Below are 25829 nucleotides of genomic sequence, written 5' to 3'. Positions count from 1 at the left end.
CTATAGAAGAGACCCCATATCACAAAAAGGCACCACATCCTGGGAATTGCAGTGAAGGCTTTGGACTGCACAGCCCTAGGATGTCTCAGTTGCCCTACTTACACTGGGATATAAACATTTTGCATCTGGCATTGCAGAAATTTAGGCATTTGGTCTACTCTAAATCAAACCCTACAAGCTAGCAGGAACTGGAGTAGTTAAATGCCCATCTCCTCACATACAGTTCCGCTAGTAATTATTTTTGTGGTTGTTTGTGGGTAACAAGATATCAGTTTCAGCTGGATTCTATGCATGTTTAATTTACTTGGAAGTAACTCCAACTTAAATGCAAAGGGTTTTTGCTTCTTAGGTGCGTCCTTGCAACAAACTACCCAGTAAGAAAAAGCACTTCAAGCTATTTCAGGACGCAACCCCAACCCTTTCATTGAATTAAAACGATTTGGGCACTAGATTTGCGCAGATGGAAGAAACGAGTGAAACATCCCAACGTGGCGAAGTTTCCTTCCTACCAGGGATATTTGCAAGACCTGGAATAAGGCAGGCTTTGAAGCTCTCCATCCCTCTTAGATGGGGGTGGGGGGAATTGGCCTTTTTTATGTTTTGTTTTTGTTTTTGCTGTAGAGCCCGAGAGTTTCTTCCATGGTGGGAGAAGACCTGGTACTTCCCAGCCTGCTTTACTTAGCGAGTGGGGAGCTTTTTCACCCACCCCTCTTCTTCTTCACCACCATCATCATCATCTTTAAGGGCGGATGGCATCACCTCCCACCGCAGCTTTCTCTCCTCTGGTCTTTCCGGCTGCCTGGCGTCCCCTTCCCTCCCTGGGATTTACCTCTTTCTGTCTGGGTCTGTCTCTCCCTTTTGTTTTTCTCAGCCTAGGCATGGCAGATCCCTCCCTCTTTCATGCGATCAGAGCAGCCCCTGGAGCGGGGGAGAGAGGAGTGGGAGTGGGGAGGGAAGGCCTCCTCCTCCTCCTTGGAGAGGAGCTTCTGGGCCTCTTTCTGAAAGGCACAGGGAGGTGTGTGTGTGTGCGCGCGTGTACGCGAGAGCGAGCGTGTGTGCAAGAGCCGAGCCTCCTCCATGCCCCAACAGAGGGCCTGAGACAGCAGCAGGAGCAGCCATTGTTCAGGGAAAACCTGGCAGACAAAGGACGGGCTTCCTCCTTTTCACCGAAGCCTTCCTGTTTCCTTCGGCGGCCGCTGGCTCCGCTAGGCCTCTCGGCAGCCGCCGCCGCGCTCCGCTCCCGCCTGGTCCAGTTGCAACCCGGCTCCTGGCCTTTTTCTCAATTATTCTTTCCATTTTGAACTTTCTCTCTCCTCTCCCCATGGCTGGCTGGGAGTAAAGCACCCTCGGGCAGCAGGGATGTTCTGAGTTCCCGTCTTGCCGCCGTCTCCCACTTCTCCCCCCACCCCACCGTCCCGCCCCTCGCCCGCATCAGCGACACTCCGCCACTTCTCCCCAGGTAAGGCTCGGAGCTCGCCGCTCGCGCTCGGATCAAGTTCGGGGGAGGTCCGCGAGGCCGTCCCGGGTGCCTGGGAAAGGTCCGGGGGGGGGTGGAGGAGCCGGCGGCGGCGGGGGGCGGTTCAATGGCTTCTTCCCAGCCACGGCTCTTGCATGGATGCGGCGCGGCGAAGGGCTTCCTCCATCCGAGCATGTCTGCGCTCCCAGAGCCATGTGAGGATTGGGAAGGAGCTGTGCTGGGCAGGAAAGGCAGAGGGATTGAAGACACTCCGGCTTGCCTTTTGGGTGGGTGGGAGGATCTCCCAGCGAGGGGGTCTTCTTGTTCCCAGCCTGTTTTTTTCCTTTCTTCTGGATTCCTCTCTCTCACCCCCTCCCACCCCCGGTGTCTTCAGGCAGTGACACTAGGCCTTACTCTCCTCGGAACAGAGTTGCAAGCTGGCCCTTAAGTAAGAGGGGGTGTGGGAAGGGAAAGGAACTGAGGGGGTTGATTTGGGGATGGGGGCTTCCTAGGTCTGTGGGCTTTGCTTAGGAGCAGCGGCAGCAACAAAGATCATAAAGTTTCCTTCAAGGTGTGTATGTTTGGTCAGTGGGGGAGTGAGACCATAATTCTCCTCTAGTGGAGTTTGCAACTTCCAAGTCTGCTGTTTTCAAAACAGGCAAATGGCAGAATCTTGGAGTGTTAGGAAGAAATTGTGGGAATGGGTGTGTTTTTTTTTTGGGGGGGGGAATAGGTCCCTGGAGATAAGCAGCACTAGGGGTCGCAGTGTGCATGATGGGGTCCTTTAATTTTTCTTTGCCGGAGGCTGTTCTCCTGCTGTCACTCTGCAGCAGTCTTCCCTGGCCTCAGACCTTTCCCTTCTGCCTTGCTCCTGCTTCTTTCTGTAAACCAGAATAGCTTGTGTTTGGCTGAGAGCTCTTTCCCCTGGAAAACCAGTTATAAGTTTTTTCCAGTTTCCAGGCTGCTCAGCGAGGCTAGAGCTGGACAGGGTGGTGGAAGAGTGGCCTTTGCATATCCAGTAGGTTGGTGCTGGAGTTGGGCTTCTGTCAGTGTGGAAGCTCTCTTAACCAAGCCTTCCCCTGTTTTATGCATTTCTTAAGTTTCAAACAAATGTTCGGACTTGGGATAGGACAGTAGTTCCTGGGGGAAATGTGGGGAGTGTTTTCAATTAACCTGTCATATTCTGTGATTCTTCTTAGTATCCTTGAGTCTAAACATGCTTTGTAGCTGTATCTAACCCTGTCCAGGGGGCAAAATTTGCATTGGACACAATGTCTTCAACTTGGAAGAGCCGGCGACTTGTACCCATAGGAGTTTATTTACTGTGGTCCTTCCCTAGTGGAGAGCACATTTGTCTTGGGATCATTAGACACACTGGCTAATTCTAATCTAGACCCTAGCTGCTGGTTGACTCAGGGCAGGGTAAAGAGGTGGGGATATGTTGAGCTTATGAAAGAGAATTCTCACCTGCACTAGGCTTAAATGAAACCTTCTACAACCTGGTGCCCTCCAGAAGTTTTGGACTGCTAACCTCAACCCCAGCCAGCATAGTCAATGGTCAGGGAGAAGGGGAGAGGTAGTCCATCTGCAACAATTGGAGGGCACCAGGTTGGCAACAGCTGCTTTAGTGTGTCTTGGGACTTTGTACTGAAATTAGAACACGTCCAGTTCTTTACAGACTCTTGCCTCAAAGAGGCCCTGCATACCAGACACTAACACTGTTAGTGTAGACAACTCTACAGAACTTGAATTTCCAGTTTAGTGTCTCCCTTTGGTTTCTTGCAAGTCCTCAGAACAGGGAGAAGGATTTGTTAAAATCTCAGCTAAAGGTTTGACAGACTACCTTGTGGCACCTTAAAGACCTAAACACATTTATGACAGCATACATTTTTGTGGACCAAACTCTGGTCTATATGAAAGTTTGTGTCATAATAAATTGGTTAGTCTTTAAGGTGCCTCAAGACTTTACATTTTTGCTTGAACAGATTAACAAGGATATTGTATTCACTTTAGGTTTTGTTATTTAGGTGCTTGGTCTCCAGACTTTGGGAAGAGTGTGTGTGTGTGTGTGTGTGTGTGTGTGTGTGTTATTTGACAGCAAATCATAAAAATCTTTGGACCTCTGTTGTGTGTTGACAATGTCAGTATTCACTGTGGAAAGATAGATAAGGGATGAGATGCAGTTTCTCTAGAAGATTTGGTGAATAGAGGCTGCAATCAAGAGCTGCTCAAGGGGCACCATCTGTCCTCCAAGGTTTAAGTTTCCCCATCTGGGTAGTTATTCTGAACATGGGATGACTAAAGCAGTGCTGGAAAGCAACAACCTCTCCATGACAGACTGGCCACATGCAGTGTAAAGCACAGTATTGTGCTTCATCTGCACTGAGCCCAGTAGGGAGTACAAACAGGTCAGTAAGAATCATTTAAGGAGGCTGAGGAAAGCAAATAATAGGTCAACAGCCAACTTATTAATCTCCTTAGTTTTTTGTCATAAACAAGCCGTTTCTATCTTTTCTGCATATTTGCAGGGCAATTGTTATGAGTTTATTTGGTAAAATGTTTACGTTTATACTTCCAAAGGAGATGTCTGATACTTTGGTGTCTCTCCTTTTCTGGAAGCATCAATGAAGTAGCTGAAGAGGTCTCCCCACAATGGATAATCTCTTGTTGCTGGGAAGTTATGAATGCACAGGGATCTGTGTTTGAGTTTTGTGTCTCACTTGGAACAGTGCAGAATCATAAAGCACTCTAAAGATTAAAAATGTAACTATCACTCGCACAACAGTGCTATCACACTTTAGGTATGTGCCCTGTGTTTTTGAATGATTGTCAGAGAACACCTTCCTGCCGAGAAATCCAATGAACATTTTTCATTTCACCCATCAAATATACCCAAGTTGAGCATATACTATACATGTGACGAAATACTCCTGTCTGTATTACTATGTTTTTGTGTCACCTTATGCAGTGGTTCATTCCTCCCCCTCCCCCAACTTTTCAAATCCAAGCAGTTGAAGAGCTCCTGTCAATTACAGACCATGCCCATCATCTTTGTCTTATTGTCTATGGTCGGTTCCAGATTACTTCTGGGTTTCCTGTTGTAGAAAGAGATCTAGTAGGCATGCTGCTTCTCCGTGTTGCTCTATCCAGTTGTCATGTAAAGTAGAGGGTTCTCTAGCTATTGAGTAGCACCATAGATTTTCCAGTAGGAATTTATTTGGGCAAGGGGAGCTTCCTTTCTTTTTTACAAGATTGTAAGAGCACCCGGATTTCAAACTATTGTTTAGAGCAGGCTATGTTGTAGTATGATTGGGGCCTGCTGGCTAAACATCACAGCCTGGATCTGCACAGGAAAACCTGCTGATTCCACTATCTCCCTCAACAAAGCAAAACAGTGTTGCAAAACAAAACCATTAGTGATTAGGTGAGGGATTATCAGTTCCGCAAAGCTGTATCTTCTTAGCTCTGTCACACCATCTCTCGAACATGCTCAGTACTGATTCAGATCTATTCTGTAGCTTTTGGAAACTGATCTAATGGAAATGTGGTTTTTCATTGTGCTTTATTTTGGTTTAGAATTCCACAGCAGAGAGTCCTAGCCCAGACTCTGCAGGTCCTTGGCACTGGATTTAAGGCATGCCATCCACTTTCCAAAGCACTGTGCTACTGCCAACCCACGGGGGCTCATGGTTGCACAGCACTTTGCTGATCAAGCTGACAAGTATAATTTAAAAAGCCCACAACTCACACTTTTATTTCCTCTACTTCTTTGTCAAGGCCTTTCCAGTTGTATAGAGGTATATATGCTCCATTTTGCTTTTTGAGATCTCTCTTCCTTTCCATAAGAGTATTTGGGCCAGCTCATGTAAGGGTTAATTCATTTGGAATGTAGAATAGCTTTTGGAGGTTATAAAGAAATGGCAATAATGTACATACAATTGACTAGCATTGGGAATGCAAATAATGGATGTGCTTGCCAGTCTCTGAAAGGGAAGCTGCTCAGCTTATTCCATGGGCAAGAGGCATGAGCCCCAAACGATAGTCCAGCTCATCTCATGTGTCTTACCGTGGGTGGAATGGGGAGAGATATGTATGATCCCTCTTCAGGCTTTATACTGGAAGCATGAACCACTGGCACATCTGCTTTGCTGTAGTACTTCACCAAATATGCCTGTCCCCCCCCCCCTTTGTGGCTTTTAAAATGATGAATAGGACCACCCTTTCTGCACCAAGAATTTAGAATTCCAAAGTGGAGTACTTTGGGATTCTACTTTGGCTTTAAATGTTGGTTGAAGTGTGCAGGCTGTAATCCTGTAAACACTTACCTGGCTGATAGGCCTACTGAGCCTAGTAGGGCTAGTGAAATAGATAACCATCTCTTCAATTGACCAAAATTTTGCTTTTTTTCTCCTAACACTGTTGCACTATAGGGTTTGAGGCATCAGACTTGATATAAATGTGGGTGCATAACCTCAGAAATAGTGTAGACTTCAAAATGGGCAGCACTGATGGTAGGACAAAATCTGGAGTAATGCACATTACTTTAGGGAAGATTTTCTTCAGCTTTTGATCCTTAAAACAGCAGCATGTGAGATCACAATCCTTCCACCTCTTCTTTCTTTTTCTCTTTTTTATTTGCTGTGTTTCTGTCCTGTTGTCTCCTAAAGCGGAACACACAAATGAAAGAAAGGCAGAAGGCCTTCCATCAAACTTACAAACTAAAAATACAAGACACACAAGGGAAGAGGGACAAAATGGGGAGCTGTAAGTAGGCAGTTTTAACTCGCGTGTGCGTCCTTCAGCTCTCGAGTCTCAGGGTTGGAGCACATACTGGTGTTTTGGAACTCTTGGTGGAACGTTGCCTTATACACTGCAGTGCGTTATATCTTCTGAGTGTCCAGGAAACTTAATGGGAGCCAGGAAGCACCTATTTATAGTGCCAGAAGCAATGCTGGGATAACAGAGTTCAGTGTATCAAAGACACGGCAGGCCCAAGTTGCAGGCCCAGTTGATCTTCTGCAGAATGATAGTTGAAGGATCTCTGCAGCAAACTAGTGGTTGTGGAAACTTTGACTTGGACCCTTTTGCATTTGATACTGCATTCTACTTTCTATCCGTTACTATTGATATTTGTTAAAGAAAACTCTTCCCCCTCCCACAAAGCTTGATAAAATTATCCCAGCCCCCTTGTTGGCATGTCTCCTACCTTACATTGTATTATTATTATTTAGATACTGAGATGTTAATAAGTTATGAGAGTCTCTTTTGTGAATTGCAGGGATGGGGAGCCTGTGGTCCTTCAGGTGTTCTTAGACTCCCCTTGGTGGCAGCCAGCATGGCCTCTAGCCAGGAGTGATGAGAATTCTAGCTCAACAACATCTGGAGGCCTGCAGATTCCCCCTCCCCAATGCATTATTGCAATCCACACAACTCTATATTTCTCCTAACATTTATCTGCACCAGTCCTGCTTACCATTCTACCCCTGCTGCAATCATGAGACCGCTTTTAAATATATTTATTATTTTAGTTATTTGCATTTGCTGGTCAACTTAGACTGGATGTTGTTTAGGTGCCTTGAAGCAATTAGATTTTAAAACAGAATTTAAAGCACAGCATAGACTAATGCAAGCAAATTCAGTATAAAAGTCTGATACCAAACAAGGAGAATAAAACATCACAACCTTTCTCACCTTCACTGGCTCCTCATTTGCTTCCAGGCCCAATTCAAAGTGTTTGTTTTGACCTGCAAAGCCTTACACAGACTGGGACTTTGGAACCTGGCAAAAGACATCCTTCTGTATTTATCATTCCATGCAATATGACCATCTAAACTGTTTTGCCTAAGTGCCCAGTCAGTCTGATATACAAAGAGTAGTTGCTAGAGAAGAGGACCTTCTCAGCAGAGTCCCTTAAGTTGTGAAATGCCCTCTCAAGAGTGGCTCACCTGATACCCACATTAATGTCTTTACAATACCCTAAGAAGGATCAGGCCAATGGCCCATCCAGTCCACATCCTGTTCTCCCAGTGGCCAATCAGATGCTGTGGGAAACCTGCAAGCAGGACCCAAGCACAAGAGCACTCTCCTCTCCATATTACTACCACCAACTGTGGAGGCGGAGCTTGGCCATCATGGCTTGTAGCCACTGATCCACCAGACAGACTTAGTTGTTCTCCAAGGCCTTTTAACATCTTCTAGCATTCCTTTACATTGGCATTCATCTGTGAAGCCAGCTTATCTACATCTAGATGGGGTTGTAGCCGGGATGCCAACCTAAGCTGGTGAAAGGCACTGTGCACCACAGATACCACTTGTACCTCTAATAACAATGATGGATCTAAGAGTGCCCTCAGGCTACAAACATGGTTCTTCAGAGGGTGTGCAACCTCATCCAGAACTTCATGTTGGAAAGTGAACTTCATAACCCCTTTGCAACATAGTGTTTATGTTGGAGTACAGCACCAGGGAAGAGCCTTCTGGCACCTTAAAAGATGTGCACCATCTTTTGTGGACTGGGGTCCACTTTATCAGATATACCAGTGTTTCCCAAACTTGGGTCTCCAGCTGTTTTTGGACTACAACGCTCAACATCCCCAACTACCGGAACCAGTAGTCAGGGATGGTGGAAATTGTAGTTCAAAAACAGCTGAAGACCCAAGTTTGGGAAGCACTGAGATACATGAAGTGCTATTCTATGTTTTTAGGTCAGTATAAACCTAATGGTAGAGAGAGGAAGAAGAAAGCAGCGAAGCCAGGGTGAAATGAAATGCAAAAATGTAACAGCTGGGCTAAAGCTTAAACGTATGCAAAGTTTACCATTCACAAAACAGTGTTAAAGATAACAAAAGCACCAAGCACCTGATGGTCTAGTCTATGAAAGCTTATGTCATAGTAAAATTTGTTAGCCTGTAAGACTACCATAGTTTTCCCTCTGTAAATGGCTTGAATACTTAATACCAGAGGTCAGCAAGCTTACCGGATGATGGGCCAGTCCATGCTCCGTCTGTTGGAGGATGGGTCGGAGTGTGTGCGCACGTGCACTCTTCCGGATCAGAGGAGTGCCCATGCGCACATGCTATATCCGGCGCTCCTCTGACCTGGATGTGTGCCAGAAATAGCATGTGCGCATGTGCATGGGCGCTTCTCTGTCCTCCACACATGCACACATGCTATTTCTGGCACACATCTGGGTCGGAGGAGCGCCTGTGCGCATGCACACAGGTGCCATCAACCTGGAAGTCAGTCCCCACACCACGCCACACTGGTAAGAGCGGGTGGCGGCAGGGGTCGCCATGGGCTGGATAGACGAGCCCCGTGGGCCACTACCAGGCCATGGGCCTTAGGTTGCCAAACCCCTGCTCAATATGCACAACTACTAAACAAGGGTTTTTTTATGTTAGGAAGAGCATACTTTGCTGCCTTATATTGGTCCATCTTGCTCAGAATTATCTGCTCTGACTAGCGGTAGCTGTCCAGGATTTCAGACAGGGATGCCAGGAACTGAATTTAGTTTTGGATTTGGTATTGCAGATTCTGTAAGGGGTGTCATAACAACATAAGCAAAGCCTGCTGGATCAGGCCAATGACCCATTTGGTCTAGCATCCTGTACTCATAGTGGTCAACCAGATGTTTGTGGGAAACCCTAAGCAGGACCTGAGCACAAGAGCGCTCTCCCCTCCTGTGGTTTCCAGCGGCTGGTATTCAGAAGCATTGCTGCCACTGACCACAGTGTCAGGCCCCTTTGCAGTGCACATTAACCACACTAGGACATCATCCTGCTGAAATGGCATTAGGAGTAACTAATATAAACTTGTACCATCATTTGAATTTCCCCTCTGTTCCTCTGCAGCCTCTCTAGTTGCAGCTGTGTATTGAGCCTTCTTAATTCTAGCCATGAAATGTGTGCTGAGATATGAAGGTTCTGAATGCTGCTTGTCAAAAATGATCAGGTTAGGGCTCTGACAGACATCCAGGAGAAAGGAGCAGCTACTGCAAGCACGGCTGTACATGCTTCGCGAAGTTCAAAATCACACATAAATGTATTGGATCAGGATGACCCTATTGCCAATGGGTAGAAGAGAGGTGGCTAACCCCTTGCCCAGGGGCCTAACCTGGTCTGCCGAGGAATTTGTCTATCTGTCTTCTCAGCTGATCTGCACTGGAGCAGCTGAGGAGGTGGAGGTATATGTGTGCTTCTCCTATGACTGTGTGTACAGAAAGTGAGAGAGTGCACATGTGAAAGTGTGGGGTGGTCCACTTTTACATGCATCCATCACTGGCCCCTCAGGTCAAAAAACGTTGTCCACTCCAGACTAGAAGATATTTAGGTTCCAAGTAATTTTAAGCTTTCAGGTTCATGAGCAACCCATTTCCTTTTCCCAAAAGGCTATTCAAAACTCTGGAGCTCGTGAATATTGTGCCCACAAACTGCCCCTTTGTAGGAGCCAGAATGCTGCTGTGTTGGGTTACTTTCTTTGTCTCATTGGCACTAGTCTGCCTAATTCAGTTATTCTAGGAAAAGCTATATGTTTGGTCACTAATCAAGGGCCAAGTGCTCAGCTGCTCAGAGTGCTCGGGAATTGCTCTAACTCCTTTTTGTGATTTCTGGCCTGTGACATTCCAGCTGTGTGCTGGAGCCTTGGTACAGAAAGCAGAGTCCAGGTCATGCATTTGGCATTTTCAACCTTGGATAGCAACTTTGCTTCCTCAGTTACACAATGCTTTTTAAGCATTTGTCTTGCATCTTCATGTAACAATCTTAAGCCAGTTAAGTTTTCTCTGGTGCAGTATATTCCAGGTGCTACTGCTTGTCTTTGCCCTATGGCCAAGCTGCAGTAGTAATCTCTTCAGAATCCCAAAACTCATCACAGTCTGTGCACTAACCTTCTTCCTGCCTGATGCCGAATAACCCTCATTGCTAAACTCTTTCCTCCCTCACAGCAAACAGTCCAGCAGGTCTTAGCCATTGTATGGGTTTTTCCTCTACTTTCTGCTGTCCTTCCCCAGATGAATTCATCCAGCATCACACCTCCCTCCCTTTCAGCTAAACCATTATCACTACACATTTATTCAAGCCTGATAACATAATACTATTCTCTATTAGATGACCCTTTCTCTGGGATCCAATTCTAGGTTGTCTTCTGGAACATCCCTACTCCCAACACAGTCTGTTCTTAAAGAAACTGCTATGCTACTTTGTGCTCCAGGGAAGCCAAGTGCAAATTCACACGATCCTATTTGCTTTGTGGTAATTCTTGCAGATGAGTGACAGTAGTAAACATCCAGCCAGGATGATTAGGTGTTGCAGATACAGTGGTGCCCCGCAAGACGAACGCCTCGCAAGACGGAAAACCCGCTAGACGAAAGGGTTTTCCGTTTTGGAGGCGCTTCGCAAAACGAATTTCCCTATGGGGTTGCTTCGCAAGACGAAAAAATCTTGCGAGTCCCTGTGGGTTTTTTCCGCTCCCCCCCTTTTCCTAAGGCGCTAAGCCGCTTATCAGCTGTTCCGCTGATAAGCCGCTTAACAGCTGATCGCGAAAAGCCACTAGACCGCTGTAGCGCTAATCCGCTAAGCTGTCAATGGGCTTGCTTTGCAAGACGAAAAAACCGCTAGACGAAGAGAATCGCGGAACGGATTATTTTCGTCTTGCGAGGCACCACTGTACACCAATCTAAAAAGGCAAGCATATAACTTCATAACTTGCAACAATGGATTTTGTGAACCGTCAGTAGCTGGCACTTGATCCTTGAAGTCTGTAAATTTTGGTTGCATTTAAAACCAGTTCAAACATTCAGAAAAGACATGTAGCACAATGGACTTCCTGGACTATGCCACTTCAGAATGCCAGAATGTCCCCTGCATCTTTGAGTGCTTCCCAACTTCAAAAACTTGGTCCATCTGGAAATATAGGATATAATGGAGAATGATATTAGAATAATTTTCTTATTGATGTGCTAGGTTTCTCAATATGGGGAGTTTTAAGGGAGAAGCATTTAAACTTGCAACCCCTCACCAGAGTTCTGACGTGATATAATCTGAGGACTGTGCTATGTGCTATTCCTCAGAGTATTTGAATTGGCTCCAAGTCTCTTACTGAAGTGGTGGCCTTTGGTTTACACAGCTGTAAATGTGATCCACTGGGGTTTGAGCTTTTAAAGGCCATTGAATGTATTGTTTTTATAAACTGGTCCTGTGCCCACAGAATCCACTGCATGGAATGTGTGATTCTGTAGGACCACCAGAAACAGTGATTTGGAGATCACAGTGTGACCTTGCTGGAGCCCAGATCTTTCGCTCCTAAAAATTAGCATTCAAGGCACAGGAAGGAAAAATACCATTCCCAGAAATGCCCTTCTGGGTTTTCCTCTGAGTCTAGAGCCTTGTGTTGACCACCTGGCCTGCTGTGAGTTTGCTCAGATAAGGGTCCTGCCTGCCAGCTGGATTTAGTTCCTCACCTCTTTTGTGGAACTTAAAAAGTAATGTCCTTGCTTCTGGGAGAGTGAAGCATCTTGACTCAACCCATCTGGAAAACCACATAATAAATGGAGCCAGTGACTTTCAACTTTGATGTGCCTACCAGCTAGTATGCTTTCAAGGTGGCTCTCGTCAGAGCACACGGCTGTCAGTCCTAACATATAACACCTCCGGAAACCCAGACCAGATTTAGACAAGGCAGTATGCAAGTGAAAAACATTTATACATGCAAGATTTCCCATAGTCTGGCGTCCGATTTAAAGCGGCCTTAACTTGTATGCTGCCCCCTACAGATCTAGTTCTTGCATGCCATGGTGTGGCCTCCATCCAAGCTGTAGAGTACAAAAGGTGCATGGACTGAGGTCAACACATGGGTTAAGAACCTTTTGGTATGATGCTGGACCATATGATGCCCTGTTTTCTTTCCTAAGTGCTTTTTGCAAATCTTTGAACCAGGCCTGTCTTGAAATTTAAAACACCTAATTTTCAAAGACCTGAAATATGTATGACTCAAAATAAAAGGGCAGAATGGCCTGTATCACTGCAGTCTGCAGGACAAGGGATGCCATTTATGAATCCCCCCCTAATGCAAAGAACTTCTGCATGTAAAGAGCTTGCACATCAGAGAGAGAGACTCTATCTTGAATAATCTCTGTACTTTGCTAGGTTTTTTTCTTGCTCACCAATACCAACAGGGAACTTTTTTTTAAGTGATCCCTGCAGTATGAAGTGGTCCATTCTACCACATCATTTTACTTTTGTTCTGTTCCATATATAGTCCACATGAAAGCGCCAGCACAGAAGTAAGAACAGGTCTTGGTCCCTTTCTAATGCAACTGTGAGAAAAGAACTGGAAAAAAACCCCAAGGTCTTTGAGAGAGCTTTTGGCAGTTAGCATACTACTCGTTATCTCCATGCAAATTTCTCCAGCTCAGAAGCCAGTTTTTTTTTTAATGCATCATACCAACACTTATAACCAGAATGCAATTAAGCAAGTTAAGGAAATTAGACAAATTTGTTTGCTTTGGACTGTGATAGGCTGTTAAAGTTGATGATGAGGTAAAGCAAATGATGACTGCTTTATACTTTGTGTTTGGTGACGTGGTTTTCACTCCAAAACATAGTGTGTTCTGGGCTTATCTTGTGGATGGAGGCAGCTCCATCGAAAATCCCTATACCAGTGCCATTGCTTTTCCAGGCTACTGATAACTACTGTGTAAATGTTCCATGCATTAAAGGAGCAGTGTAGACCCCTACTGTGAGGAAATATACATTTGGAAACTTAGTCTTATTATGTATTAACTGATATTTGATGTGTGCTACATATCAATTGACTATGCAGTGAATGAGTAAGCCATGAAATTATCTGTCAGGTTGTTTTAGCTTTGCCCAAACCAGCATGAAAGCACCTACCTGATTGCCTTGGAGATCTGGCTGCAGATTTGATAAAAGAACAGTGCTTATTCATACAATGCATAATTACCTTATGCAGTTCACTAATGCAAGATACGGTGACGGCAATGATGGCCACTAGCTCAGAAGGTTTTTAAGCGGAAGTCTATCAGCAGCTTTTAGCCATGATATAGCCAGTATAGGGACGCCGGTGGCACTGTGGGTTGAACCACAGAGCTTGCCAATCAGAAGGTCGGCGGTTCGAATCCCCGCGCCGGGGTGAGCTCCCGTTGCTCCGTCCCAGCTCCTGCCAACCTAGCAGTTCGAAAGCACGTCAAAGTACAAGTAGATAAATAGGTACCGCTCCGGCGGGAAGGTAAACGGCGTTTCTGTGCGCTGCTCTGGTTCGCCAGAAGCGGCTTAGTCATGCTGGCCACATGACCCAGAAGCTGTACGCCGGCTCCCTTGGCCAATAAAGCGAGATGAGCGGCGCAACCCCAGAGTCAGTCATGACTGGACCTAATGGTCGGGGGTCCCTTTACCTTTACCTTATAGCCAGTATACCTCCTGAATACAAGTTGCCGGGGTCTAACAGTGGATGGACATCATCAACTTGAGCTTCCAAAGATGACAGGCAGTTGTCTGGGTACCACTGGAAAAGAGATGTTGAAACAGAAGGACTTAGTTCTGATCTAGCAAGACAATGGAGACCAATGCTTCTGCCCCTTTTTGAGTTATGGGGCCAAATAAGATGTCCCTTCAGCTTTCAGGACACCTGGGGAGTAGGCCTCCTCCAAAGTGGACTTTACCAATCCAGTATGCATGGGGTGCAAGTGAGAAGGCATGGAGGGGGTGCTTTAGTTTAATGAAGGTTGTGAAGTGTCATGAAGGTTGCCTAAAAATGGGCTGCTCCCCAGGAATGGGAACTGTTTCCTCCCCTCCTCTTTTTTATTCAGCTTGTTGGAGTTTAATTTAAATATTGAGAGCAGACTTTGTCTTGGAGGAGCTTGCAGTGAGTTTGCAAGGAAAGCTAAAGTGCCATGCAAATCTCTGAAATGGATGATTTTGGTGTAATTAAGCTGCCTCATGTAAGGAGTGTTAGATGTCCCTTTGGGTACCCTGATCTTGTGATCTCTGACTAGCTTTTTCCTGCTGCTGACAGAAATCCTTTCCCCATGTGGAGCTTTCAGCATATGGCAGACAGGCTCTAGGTTGATCCCATTTTAAATACCTCCCTTTTCAGACTTCCTTCGGCACAGTTCTGGATGCATCTGCACAGAGATGCTGCTCCGTTGGCTGTGCATGTGGAGTGAGACTTGAGCTCATGTGCCTTCCTCCTTCCTTTTCTGGTTTAGCCATGGAGAGGAGATTGGAAGCTTTTCCTTCCATTTGAGACTTAACCACAGTTTGTTGTGGTGTCTCAGCCCAGTAAGGTGTAGTTAATTTTCAGACTGTGGCTAATTCTATGGTTTACAAATGAGGTTTTTGCATCAAGGGGGTGGTCTTGTATTTCTTGAAATAGTGGAGTGGGGTGGAGTATAAAATCTCTAAATACATCAACCTCTTTAACTATACAGTGGACACTTGGGTTGCGAAGGTGATCCGTGCAGGATGCACGTTCACAACCCAGTGTTTGCAACCCGCGTCTGTGCATGTGCGGGTTGCGATTCTGCACTTCTGCACATGTGCGACCACCGAAACCTAGAAGTAACCCGTTCTGGTACTTCCGGGTTTCGGCAGTCCGCAACCCGACAAAACGCAACTTGAAACATCTGTAACCTGAGGTATGACTGTAGTTTGTTTAAACAAGCCAGCTTCAAACTCTTGTTTACAAAGCTGCCTTGTTTCCAGAAACCATAGTTTAGATTAACCGCATTTCAGGGCTCATGTGTAACACTAAATTGTGGTCAATTTAAAATGGGAGTGGGAGCTTCCAGTCTCCTCCATGCAGGTGTACTGGAGGCTTAGCATTACAGGTGAGTGCAGGCACATTGCCCTTGCATAGCTTGCAGATGATTTGTTGGCTTACCTGGAAGGGGCACACAAGCATTTTGGGCAGTTTTCTTTGACTGCCAGGAAGCACAAATGTTTCAGGGTTGTTGGTCCACATGCTAGAGTTAAAAAGAGCTCAGACGTTTGGAGTGTGCAGGTCTAGTTACTAAGAACCCTTGGTCAAGCTGGACCAAGCCGGATGTGCAGCCAGCCAGCCAGCCAGCCAGCCAGGGAAACTCCATTACTCACCAGCAGCAGATGGTGCCTGTCAAGGGATGCTGAGAGGGGAGGAGCAGGGTGGTTGCCTCGGTGATTTTCCCATCACCACAGCAACAGAAAGGTCACCCAGAGGGTCCTTCATGCTCTCCCTTCCTGTGTATGAAGCTCTGAGATTTGTTGGAACGTAAGTCAGGGGGTATGATTGGAGGGATGGTATATTCTGGGAAGGGGGCAGTGGGGGTTAGAGAGATGCCTTCCAGGATGAATTGTCTTGGGGACCCCCCTCCTGAGATCGCGGAACAGCAGGTAGTACCTGTTCCAAATGCTTTAGACTGAGTTCAAAGTAAACACGAGTGAAATGGAATCCAGAATTTGGGTTGCTTCATCTTCCAGAGTGAGAATAGTCCGCTCCTTGCTCACATGCATAGGTAAAGGTAAAGGGACCCCTGACTGTTAAGTCCAGTCGTGGACGACTCTGGGGTTGTGGTGCCCATCTCGCTTTACTGGCCGAGGGAGCTGGCGTTTGTCCGCAGACAGCTTCTGGGTCATGTGGCCAGCATGACTAAGCCGCTTCTGGCGAACCAGAGCAGCGCACGGAAATGCCGTTTACTTTCCCGCTGGAGCAGTACCTATTTATCTACTTGCACTTTGACGTGCTTTCGAACTGCTAGGTTGGCAGGAGCAGGGACCGAGCAACGGGAGCTCACCCCGTTGCGGGGATTCGAACCGCCGACCTTCTGATCAGCAAGCCCTAGGCTCTGTGGTTTAGACCACAGTGCCACCTGCGTCAGGTCACTTCATTTAGGTATTTGAAAATCAAAAGTTCCCCCACTGCCTCTCATTGAGCCAAAAACTCCTCTATCAGAGCACACATGTTTCTTTGCCTCTTCCCATGTACCTACTTACGATGAGGGACAAGAGGAGCTGCAGGTCTGTGTTCCGTGTGGCAGCCTCCTGCAATAAGCATCCTGCGGAGGGAAGCAGAGAGGAGAAACTGGAACAGTTTGTCACCAGGGCATTCTATGTGGCAAGTTGCTCCTTTTCTGAAGAAGAGCCATCTGCTGTGAAGGAACCAACTGGAGTCAAATGATTCCTGATGGTGGGTGGCAGTGCTAAGGCAACAATGTCTAGCACAGACAGCTCCCCAGTTGCTCCCTTGAGGCAACATCTCAGAGGGGGGCAGCTTGGAAACTTACAACCAGGGTTCTTTAACTAAAACGACCGACACAAAATGCCAGGGAACTGGTTCACTGTGTCCCAGATTGCATGTTCATTCCCACATCTTGGTTTCCCTGTCTTTGATTGAATATATCCAGGGTGTTTTGCTACTTGACTAAACAAAGGGCCTGTAAGTGCCCCCTACCATTCCCCCCTCCCCCACAATGTGAATGATGCTGTTAGCTAAGCATTTCCAGCTTGAACTCAGCTGTTAGGACCAAAGGCTGGTTGGGTGGGGAAGGTGATGTGCTGCAGCACATATTGTCCAGACACAGCGGCGGCACCTGCCAGGAGTGGAACTGGTCTTTCTTGCTCAGCGGGAGTGGCTGCTGCACTGGTGCAGTGCTTCTCCTGGGGAAACAGAGGCAAGATCTGACTCTGTTCTTTTGGTCCAAAGAAGGGGGATGGAGAGGGAAAACTGTACTGATAACGCCAAAAAGGATGGGGCAGAGGGGAGGGGACAGAAACCTGTATGTGTGTCAATACTCTGCAATGATGTGGCAGAGATTGATGGAGCAGCAAATAGAGCCCTCTAGTGACACATTTGCTTGTTAGCACGAGAGACACTTGCCGGAAGAACACATGTATTTTCAGCCCCTTCCACTCCCACTGAAACTCTGGTATCTCCCCACACATTTGCTAATTGACATTACTTTTTAGTGCTTTAAATTGACACTGGATTGTCAGTGACAGCCTCCTCAAGAAGAGAGATGTAAAATTACCAGAAATTTTAAAGCCATCAAGGACAAAAAAACCAAAACAGTTTTTTGGGGGTGAAATTCTTGAGGAAATTGAAATATAGGCAATACTTTTTTTCTAGTGCCCTTTAAAGATCCAAAGTCACTTTGTTACTTTAGAAACATAAAATGTATCATGCATAACTTGGTTTGCTATTAAATTACCATGTTCTGTATGTTATATTAAAAATACAATTTATTCAGTTAATAATTACAAATTGAGTATACTTTTTGCTTTTCTTTCTTTTTGTTACATTTGGAGTTACAAGCTGCTGAGCTGTAAGAAACCTAGCATCTCTTTGGTTTTTGTACTTTATGAGAAGGCAAAAAAACTCCCCAATAAAAAAAGGAGAAACCATCAGCACTACAGTTTTTAAAAAAATGAAAATTATAATGTACCGTATTTTTCCCTCTATTACACGCAGATTTTTTCTCCTAAAAAGTAAGGGGAAATGTCTGTGCGTGTTATTGAGCGAATGTGTGGTCCCTGGAGCTGACAAGCGCGAGTGAAGGCAAAAATCAGGCAAATATCAAAACGTCCGGAGAAGGGAGGAAAGCTGCTGCTTTCCTGCATTCTGCCTCAGGGTCTTACTGCCCACCCGCTTCTGTTTCCTTACTGTGTTTGCTCAAACGGAACAAAGAGCAGAGAAAACCCCTCCCCTCCAGGCAAGCAGAGGGTCCTAATTCCTCTCCGTGCGTCTGGGACTCGAAGGCAACATGCAGGTTGGGGGGGGGGAGAGAGAGAGAGAGAGAGCTGGCTGGCTTGTGGGGGGGGACTTTTGCCTTCCTTTCCTTCCTCCGGTAAAACCCCTCTCCTGCATTCTTAGCCAGCTGCTTCTCTGCACACCCCTCTCCTTGTCGCTTCTATGTTTTTCCTTCCCTCCCTACTTAAAACGTGGTTCCAATCACGGATCCACATGGATCCTCAGGATCTTTGCATTGAGTCACCCCAAATTCACCATCAGATCACATAGCAATGATCTGATGCAAAAACAGGGCTGCAATGGTGCAAAAACATGGTTACAAAGCACGGATCCACATGGATCCTCAGGATCTTTGCATTGGGTCACCCCAAATTCACCATCAGATCACATAGCATGTCCATGGCTACAGCCTGCACCAAAAAAATCACGCACCCACTGTTGCCTGGGGCTGCAATGGTGCAAAAACGTGGTTACAAAGCACGGATCCACATGGATCCTCAGGATCTTTGCATTGGGTCACCCCAAATTCACCATCAGATCACATAGCATGTCCATGGCTACAGCCTGCACCAAAAAAATCACGCACCCACTGTTGCCTGGGGCTGCAATGGTACAAAAACGTGGTTACAAAGCACGGATCCACATGGATCCTCAGGATCTTTGCATTGGGCTACCCCAAACTCACCGTCAAATCACATGTCTGTGGCCGCAGCATGAAGCACAAAAATGATACATCCACTGTTTCATTCAGAATTTTTTTTTCTTGTTTTCCTCCTCTAAAAACTATGTGCGTGTTATGGTCGGGTGCGTGTTATAGAGCGAAAAATACGGTATTTTGAAAATTATTATGTGCTGTGTGCAACTAAGTCCTACATTCTGTTTCTAAACAGGGATAGAAAATCTGTGGCCTTTTGGGTGCTGGCTGGATTCTAGCTCCCATCAACCATTACCAGCATGGCCAGTGGTCAGAGTTGCACATGGGAGTTGTAGTACAACAACATCTGGAGGGGCACAGGTTCCCCACCCCTGGTTTAAAGCTGTTGTATGCTGAGACATTTCCCTGCTCCTTGGACTTCCCTCAGTGGGTTCTCCCATGTACAACTGACCCTTCAAGTCTGTGGTGTAATTTTTCCTACCCACTGCAGAGAGATTAGATGCCAGAAGTGAGTTGGTGGAGACAACACCACACTGCTCTTGAGTCTGCATATGACCTTGGGTATAAGGCACCAACTCCCCTTTCTCCATCACTCTGTACCAGAGCTGCTAGCCACACCCTTTGTGGCAGGAAGGATGTGGAGCGGTTTGGATTGAGGGGGTGTTCTAGCTGCCTGAATTACCTGCGAAGGAACTTTGATCTAGATCTCTGGAAGTACACAAACCACAAGGCTAACTTTTAATTCACATCACGTGACATATTTTCTGTAGTGTCTAGATTTCTTTTTCCGTGTTGGGGCAGAAAGTATTTGTACCTGGGCCCTGCTAAGATAAATGTATCTTCCCAATCACTTTTCTGAGCCCAAAGCAAGCTGAATGAGGTGGTAAAATTTGAAGGTGGTAGAAGCGACTGTGCCACTTAAATTTGCATAGCAGCACTATAGTTTTTAAATACTCTTCCACATAAAAACTCTCTGTCACAAGAAAGAAAGCATAACAAGGAGAAAGGATCCATACCTCTTGCCTGCTGTGCTGGTTTCCTACATGCATGCAGGTGCTGTTTCTGTGGCTGTTGTTTTTTTAATTTTAATGTAGGACAGTTAAGGGGGAACCTGTGGCCTTCCAGATGTTAGATTACAGTTCCCACCATCTCTGACAGGTGCGCATTGTTTTCTGGGGCTGATGGGAAATGTGTTTCAACAACATCTTTAGGACCACCGTTTTCCCCCACCCGCCCGGATATATAGACTCCAGAGGTTTAGGTATGAGGTTCAGAAAAGGGCAACCAAAATGATCAAGGGACTAATGCAACTTCTCTATGAGGAGAAGTCAAAACATTTTGGGCTTTTTAGTTTGTAGAAGAGTCGAGTAAGCACAGGGGCATAATAAAGGTGCCTAAAATTATGTGTGGGGTAGAGGAAGCAGATAGAACCAAAAGCCAACAAAGAAAATCGTATGTTGGAAGAGACATTGCACACAAAATGAACTATTTCACTGTTGGAGACAGAATCCCTTCTGAATACCAGTTGCTGGGAAACACAAGAGGGGAGTGTGCTGTTGTGCTTGTGTTTCTGCTTGGCAGGCTTCAGGAACAGGACACTGGGCAAGGTGGACCCTTGGTCTGACCCAGCAGTGCTGGTATTATGCAACAAACATATAAATGACACCTTGTGCTGCAAACCAATGTTCTGCTATTTACACCTATAGGTTTCCACTCCAGATACTATCTTGAGCAGGGGTCCCCAACTTTTCTGGGCTCAGGGGCACTTGATCTACAAGAGGAAGTGGTTTATGGGCCATGACAGCTTTTGCCACAGTTACTTTGTTAACCTCTGAGGTTCCACAGGACTCCAGTGGAGAGTGCCCCCCAAACTCCTTTTATTTCTATCTCTTCTTCTGAAAATGCTACTGCCTTGTTGATGCTGGAGAAGTCTCGCAAATTGGTGTTCAATGAGGTGGTCACCTGCCACTTAATTTGGCTGGAAGTGGTTTCCTCCTGCCACAGTCCATTTCCCTGACAGGGAAAAAGCAGCACTAAACAATGGCTGTTGTTACTCCCTGCACCCTCTACTCTTTCTCTTCTTCCCCATATCCAGTGTGAAGTCAATGGGAGGCAGGGAGGGAGGATAGCATCTACAGCAGAGCATTATACTTTCATGGCACAACATGACTTTGGCAGCCACTCTGTGTGACTTTTTAGAAGAAGGGAGGAGTGCATGTAGCTGTAATAGTGGTTCATTGTGCTTCCTTTGCTGGGAGCCACACCACAGTGCTGGAACAGCTCCTTCCATGCGTCTCTTGCCCTTGAATGTTAGAAGACAGGACCAGAAGCACAGCTACTATAGCGCTGTGCTGTTTTCCCATGGTATGGGAAAGACAGTGCTGTGCAGTGGCAATAAGGGGGCTGTGGCAGGTGTCAGTTTTTGTCACCCAGCTCTTCAGCCAATGATATTTGCTCTCTTATCTTCAGCTTTGAGTTTTGTTTGATGATGGCATTTTATATTCGGAACATCTCTGTCTGGAGGAGCTGAGTCAGGGCTGGTGTGGTAGTGGCATGGATGCCTAAGGGGCTGTAGTAGTCACAATGAAATCACGTATGTCTCATTCTTGTCTCTCGTCTGCTCCTGGCTGAGTGATCTTTCATTTTCCCTCCCCCAGGCTGTTCCTCTAAGTCATTCAAGCTGTACTCTCCAAAGGAGCCCCCAAACGGCAACGCCTTCCCCCCCTTTCACCCGGGCACTATGCTGGATCGAGATGTGGGGTAAGTGAGAGGCTCTTTTAAAGATGTGTTTCCTTCCTTTTGATAGCTGAGGAGGTCACCTAAATTTGTTTCTGGAGAAACACCCCTGGAGTTCAGGGGAGCTCAGTTCCTGCGTATCATCAGCAGGGTCCACTATTGATTAGAAGGAGGGAATCCCAGAGACATTAATTGTTCAGAGAGACAGCAGGTGGTTGGTTACCTTTAAGGGTAGCTACTGTATGCTGAGGGATGTGGGTGGCGCTGTGGGTTAAACCACAGAGCCTAGGACTTGCCGATCAGAAGGTCGGCAGTTCGAATCCCCGCGACGGGGTGAGCTCCCGTTGCTCAGTCCCTGCTCCTGCCAACCTAGCAGTTCGAAAGCACGTCAAAGTGCAAGTAGATAAATAGCTACCGCTCCGGCGGGAAGGTAAGCGGCGTTTCCGTGTGCTGCTCTGGTTCACCAGAAGCAGCTTAGTCATGCTGGCCACATGACCCGGAAGTTGTACGCCGGCTCCCTCGGCCAATAAAGTGAGATGAGCGCCGCAGCCCCAGAGTTGGCCACGACTGGACCTAATGGTCAGGGGTCCCTTTACCTTTACCTTACTGTATGCTGATAGGAGCCATTAATTATTTTCTCATGGCACACCAGCCATTCTCTTCTGGCATACTGGTGTGCCCTTGCATACAGTGCTTTTTTGTTAATCTATCCTGTATTGGCTTATTTCTCTGCAGACCAACTCCTATGTATCCGCCAACATACCTGGAGCCTGGGATTGGGTAAGAGACTGCACTGCTTTTCCTTCTGACAAACTGTGTTAACAACAGGGTAAAGACAGATAAAACATTTTTCAAGTGTGGTGCAAGTGATTTCTGAGCAGATCACCCAACTGCCCCCTTGTCCACGAGGGTATGAAGGCGGCTACTTTCCCCTCACCTTGAAAAGGACATAGAGGTAAAGAAGGAAGTTGGAAGACTCTCTTTCCCACTTCCTCTTTCAGCTCTATGTGCTTTTCAAGGCTTACCTTAATTCTGCTGGATCTGACTTTTATACCTAGATCCCATAGGAAAGTGAAGGTTGTGTGCATTCTTTCTTTCCCGGGGTGGGGCTGATGTGAGGAAGAAGGGAGAGAAGTGACCAGAGAGGGTGCTACCCATAACACTAAAAAAATCCAAATGTGCCCATAGACCCCCAAAAAAGTTTGGCAACCCATATAATCCATATGCATGTTGGAACCGTACCATAGTATTACTGAACTCATATTCTGGAAGAAAAACAAAACTTGGTTTCCAAACCTTCTTATAATGACAGCTGTTATAATCTCACGATACAGTCTAGCAAAGCTCTACAGTTAAATGTTTCAAGAAACATTTGCAGCCCTTTGAGGCATTTGCTTTCATGGTAGCGGATCTGTGTTCAAACCACTTAAAATATTAACATCTGTCCTCATCCAAACAGAACCTTAAATGAAGGGTGCATGCGGTGTGCATATTTATGCATTTTCAGATGTGTATGAAATTACCCATTTTGACAAGAGTCAGAACTTCAGTGTGTAGGGAGAAAAGGGGGGAAGGGAAGTGGAATCAAGCTGAGAGGAGTGGCTGGGGCAACCCAGTCTAATGGGTGGAATATAAGAAATAAATTAGCAGCAGCAGCAGTGGAGTGACCTTTTCTCTGTTCCTACATTGTAAATCACTCTGAGGGTTTTTGCCTACAATCAAACAGTATATAAATTTTATGAAATAAATGCACTCTCTCGTTTGAGGAAATCCCATGAAATAGTCTCCTACATCAAGTATCATGCAGGTGCTTTCTGACTAGGATTGGAACATTTGTAGAAGCAAATCCCATTGAATTCAACTGGGCTTACTCTTATAAAAGAGTCTCCAGTTCAATCCCTGGCATCACAAGATAGGACTGAACTTTTTAAAAATATTGCTTTTATTTTGTATAATCATGAGATACAAATACCCATTTCCCTCCCACAGCAAAAAGCATGCAGCATGTTCTTTCTCCTATTGTTTATTTTGTTCCATAACCATTGCTGCTGATATCTGTTTTGTTTTATAATCATGGAATGATTAGTAGATGAATCTCTGGGCTATGAAAGACTTTCACCTGAAAACTTAAGAGAACCCTTGCTAAGTCAGTGTAAACAGCCATGAGCTAAATGAATCAGTGGTTGGACCCTGTGTAAGGTAGCTTCCAGTGTTCCTATTTTAATTGACTAAAAAGCGACCCCCAATTAATCAGACAATAGGTTTTTTTTATTTTAAAAACCCCAAAATATTTTTTAATATGAGTAGGTACATAAAGTTCTATGGTGGCAGTTACCATCTGCAGAGACATTATCCTATTCGCTACAATTTTCATAAGCAGCACCTGGTGGTGGTGGTGATTTCGCATCCCTGATCTTGATGGCTGCTGTTAGTTTAAAAAGGAGGACTCCAGACACGGAAATAGATGCAAATATGTGATTAACGTCACATCTAATTGTATCGTAAGAGCAGTAAATGAAGTGTGTACCCTCCACCGCACCTCTGGAAAGGCTTTTTATTTATTTAACAATGGAATTGTTATTTGACAAGATTACTATACTGCTTGATTGTAAGAAAACCTTCTAAAAGTTTGCAAAAATATGATCCAGTGATTGGAGAGATGTCGATAAACCTGAATTTACATCCCTGCTCAGCCATTAACTTGGTGGGTGGCACTTGGGGTGTGGGGAGGCATTTTTCTGTCTGTGAAATGTGAACACCAAAGCAAGTAATGCATTCTGCATCACCGTAACACCCCAGACAAATTATTCTATCTTATTAGATCGAAATATTAATTGTTCAATTGCTGTGGTTGATTGACAGGAGGCACACACCATATGGCAACCAGACTGACTACAGGATATTTGAGCTCAATAAGCGGCTGCAAAACTGGACAGAGGTATATTTATATGGGGGTTCAGGGTGGTTGAATCAGGAGGAAGAGTGGGGAAACTTGTGGATGGGGGTACTGTTACTCTTGGAGGGGATGGAAGAAGAGTCTGGGGTGTCCACCAAGCCCTTGGAAACACCCTTCCTGGGTTCCTTTGCTGCCTTGGTGGTGGATGGTTATCTCCTAGCCTTTGGAGATCTCCCCTCCCTGCATGTAATGCTTTTGTCCTCTGTTGCTGCAGGAATGTGACAATCTGTGGTGGGATGCCTTCACCACCGAGTTCTTTGAGGATGATGCCATGCTAACAATCACCTTCTGTCTGGAAGATGGACCAAAGAGATACAGTGAGTTTCAGTCTAGGACAGGTCTCATGCAGGGAAAGCCTCTCCCGAGCTAACTTTGAAGGAGTAGTCCCCTGTTTTCAGGGTTGGCTGTGAGCTTAGCATCTAGTACATAGCTGGTGTGGCTCAACCAGCCCACCCTGAAGAAGGAACTCCAGAAGAATCTACTACATAGCTCAGATACTGGTAAAGCTGATGACTAGGACCGGAGCGTATATCATATTGCTTACTAGGCTATAAAAACCGACCCTTCATTTTTCAAGCACAGAACACTCCAGTTGCCTTCCAGCAGACATTTAGCACCTGCAATCTTGCTTAGGAGTTCATGGTGTGTACCTGTGATGGAGCAGGGCAAATTTTCAGAAATTTCAGCTATTTCTCTCGGTTCCTCCAGTATAAATACATTTTCCATGATTGAAAACAGATTTGTAGTGCTTCCTAGGCACAGACACCTAAATTGGCTGAAAAGGTTGGTGTGTTAAAGAGGCACACTGGAAATGAAAATCTTCCTAGTCTTAAAAGTTCCAAGCAATTTTTAAAAAGCATTTTCATCCCTGTAGTTCCTCCAAGAATCTTCATTTCTCACGGAGGAACTGAAAAGTTTCAGGGCCAGGATGGTCTTGATTTATGAATTCATGTCAGCACTTGTATGTGTCTAAGGCACACCCACACACCTCCCTTTATACATTATATTCTAGATAAGAGGCAAATTCTTTCAGGGTGAAAATGTGTCTCATTTCTTTTTAAAGCAATTCGGCACATCACCAGTCTCTCCTTGGGACAGAGGTTGGAATGCTGTTGTCCAAGTAGGCTTCTGAAGCGTAGCTTCCTAGAGACCCAGTTGATCACAGCAGGTCACAGCTCTGATCCCCACAATCGTCATGGGTGGGCCTTGGGCAACCCACCTATGAGTAAGCCCGAGGGGTTGGGAAACAAGGAGTTTGCCCTAACCCCCAAAACTGCAGCTTGGACTGC

At 45.9% G+C, this 25829-nt stretch overlaps 1 protein-coding gene across 3 annotated transcripts in view; it reads left to right on the top strand.

Moving 5' to 3' along the window:
- The window catches only part of LDB1 (LIM domain binding 1), a 62988-nt gene that overhangs the window by 29969 nt on the left and 7190 nt on the right, over positions 1 to 25829 (top strand). For 2 of the 3 annotated variants that reach the window (XM_053389461.1, XM_053389460.1), the window contains exons 2-5: positions 21506 to 21608; positions 22320 to 22364; positions 24447 to 24522; positions 24755 to 24857. In XM_053389461.1, the coding sequence (XP_053245436.1) occupies positions 21506 to 21608; positions 22320 to 22364; positions 24447 to 24522; positions 24755 to 24857 (327 nt within the window). Of the gene's footprint in view, positions 1 to 936; positions 1460 to 21505; positions 21609 to 22319; positions 22365 to 24446; positions 24523 to 24754; positions 24858 to 25829 lie in introns of those variants that run through there. The other variant, XM_053389462.1, reaches the window with a different exon arrangement.

This window comes from Podarcis raffonei, chromosome 5 (assembly GCF_027172205.1).
Source record: "Podarcis raffonei isolate rPodRaf1 chromosome 5, rPodRaf1.pri, whole genome shotgun sequence".
NCBI classification, from domain to species: Eukaryota; Metazoa; Chordata; class Lepidosauria; order Squamata; family Lacertidae; genus Podarcis; species Podarcis raffonei.
This window is presented reverse-complemented; position numbering and strand designations above follow the sequence as displayed.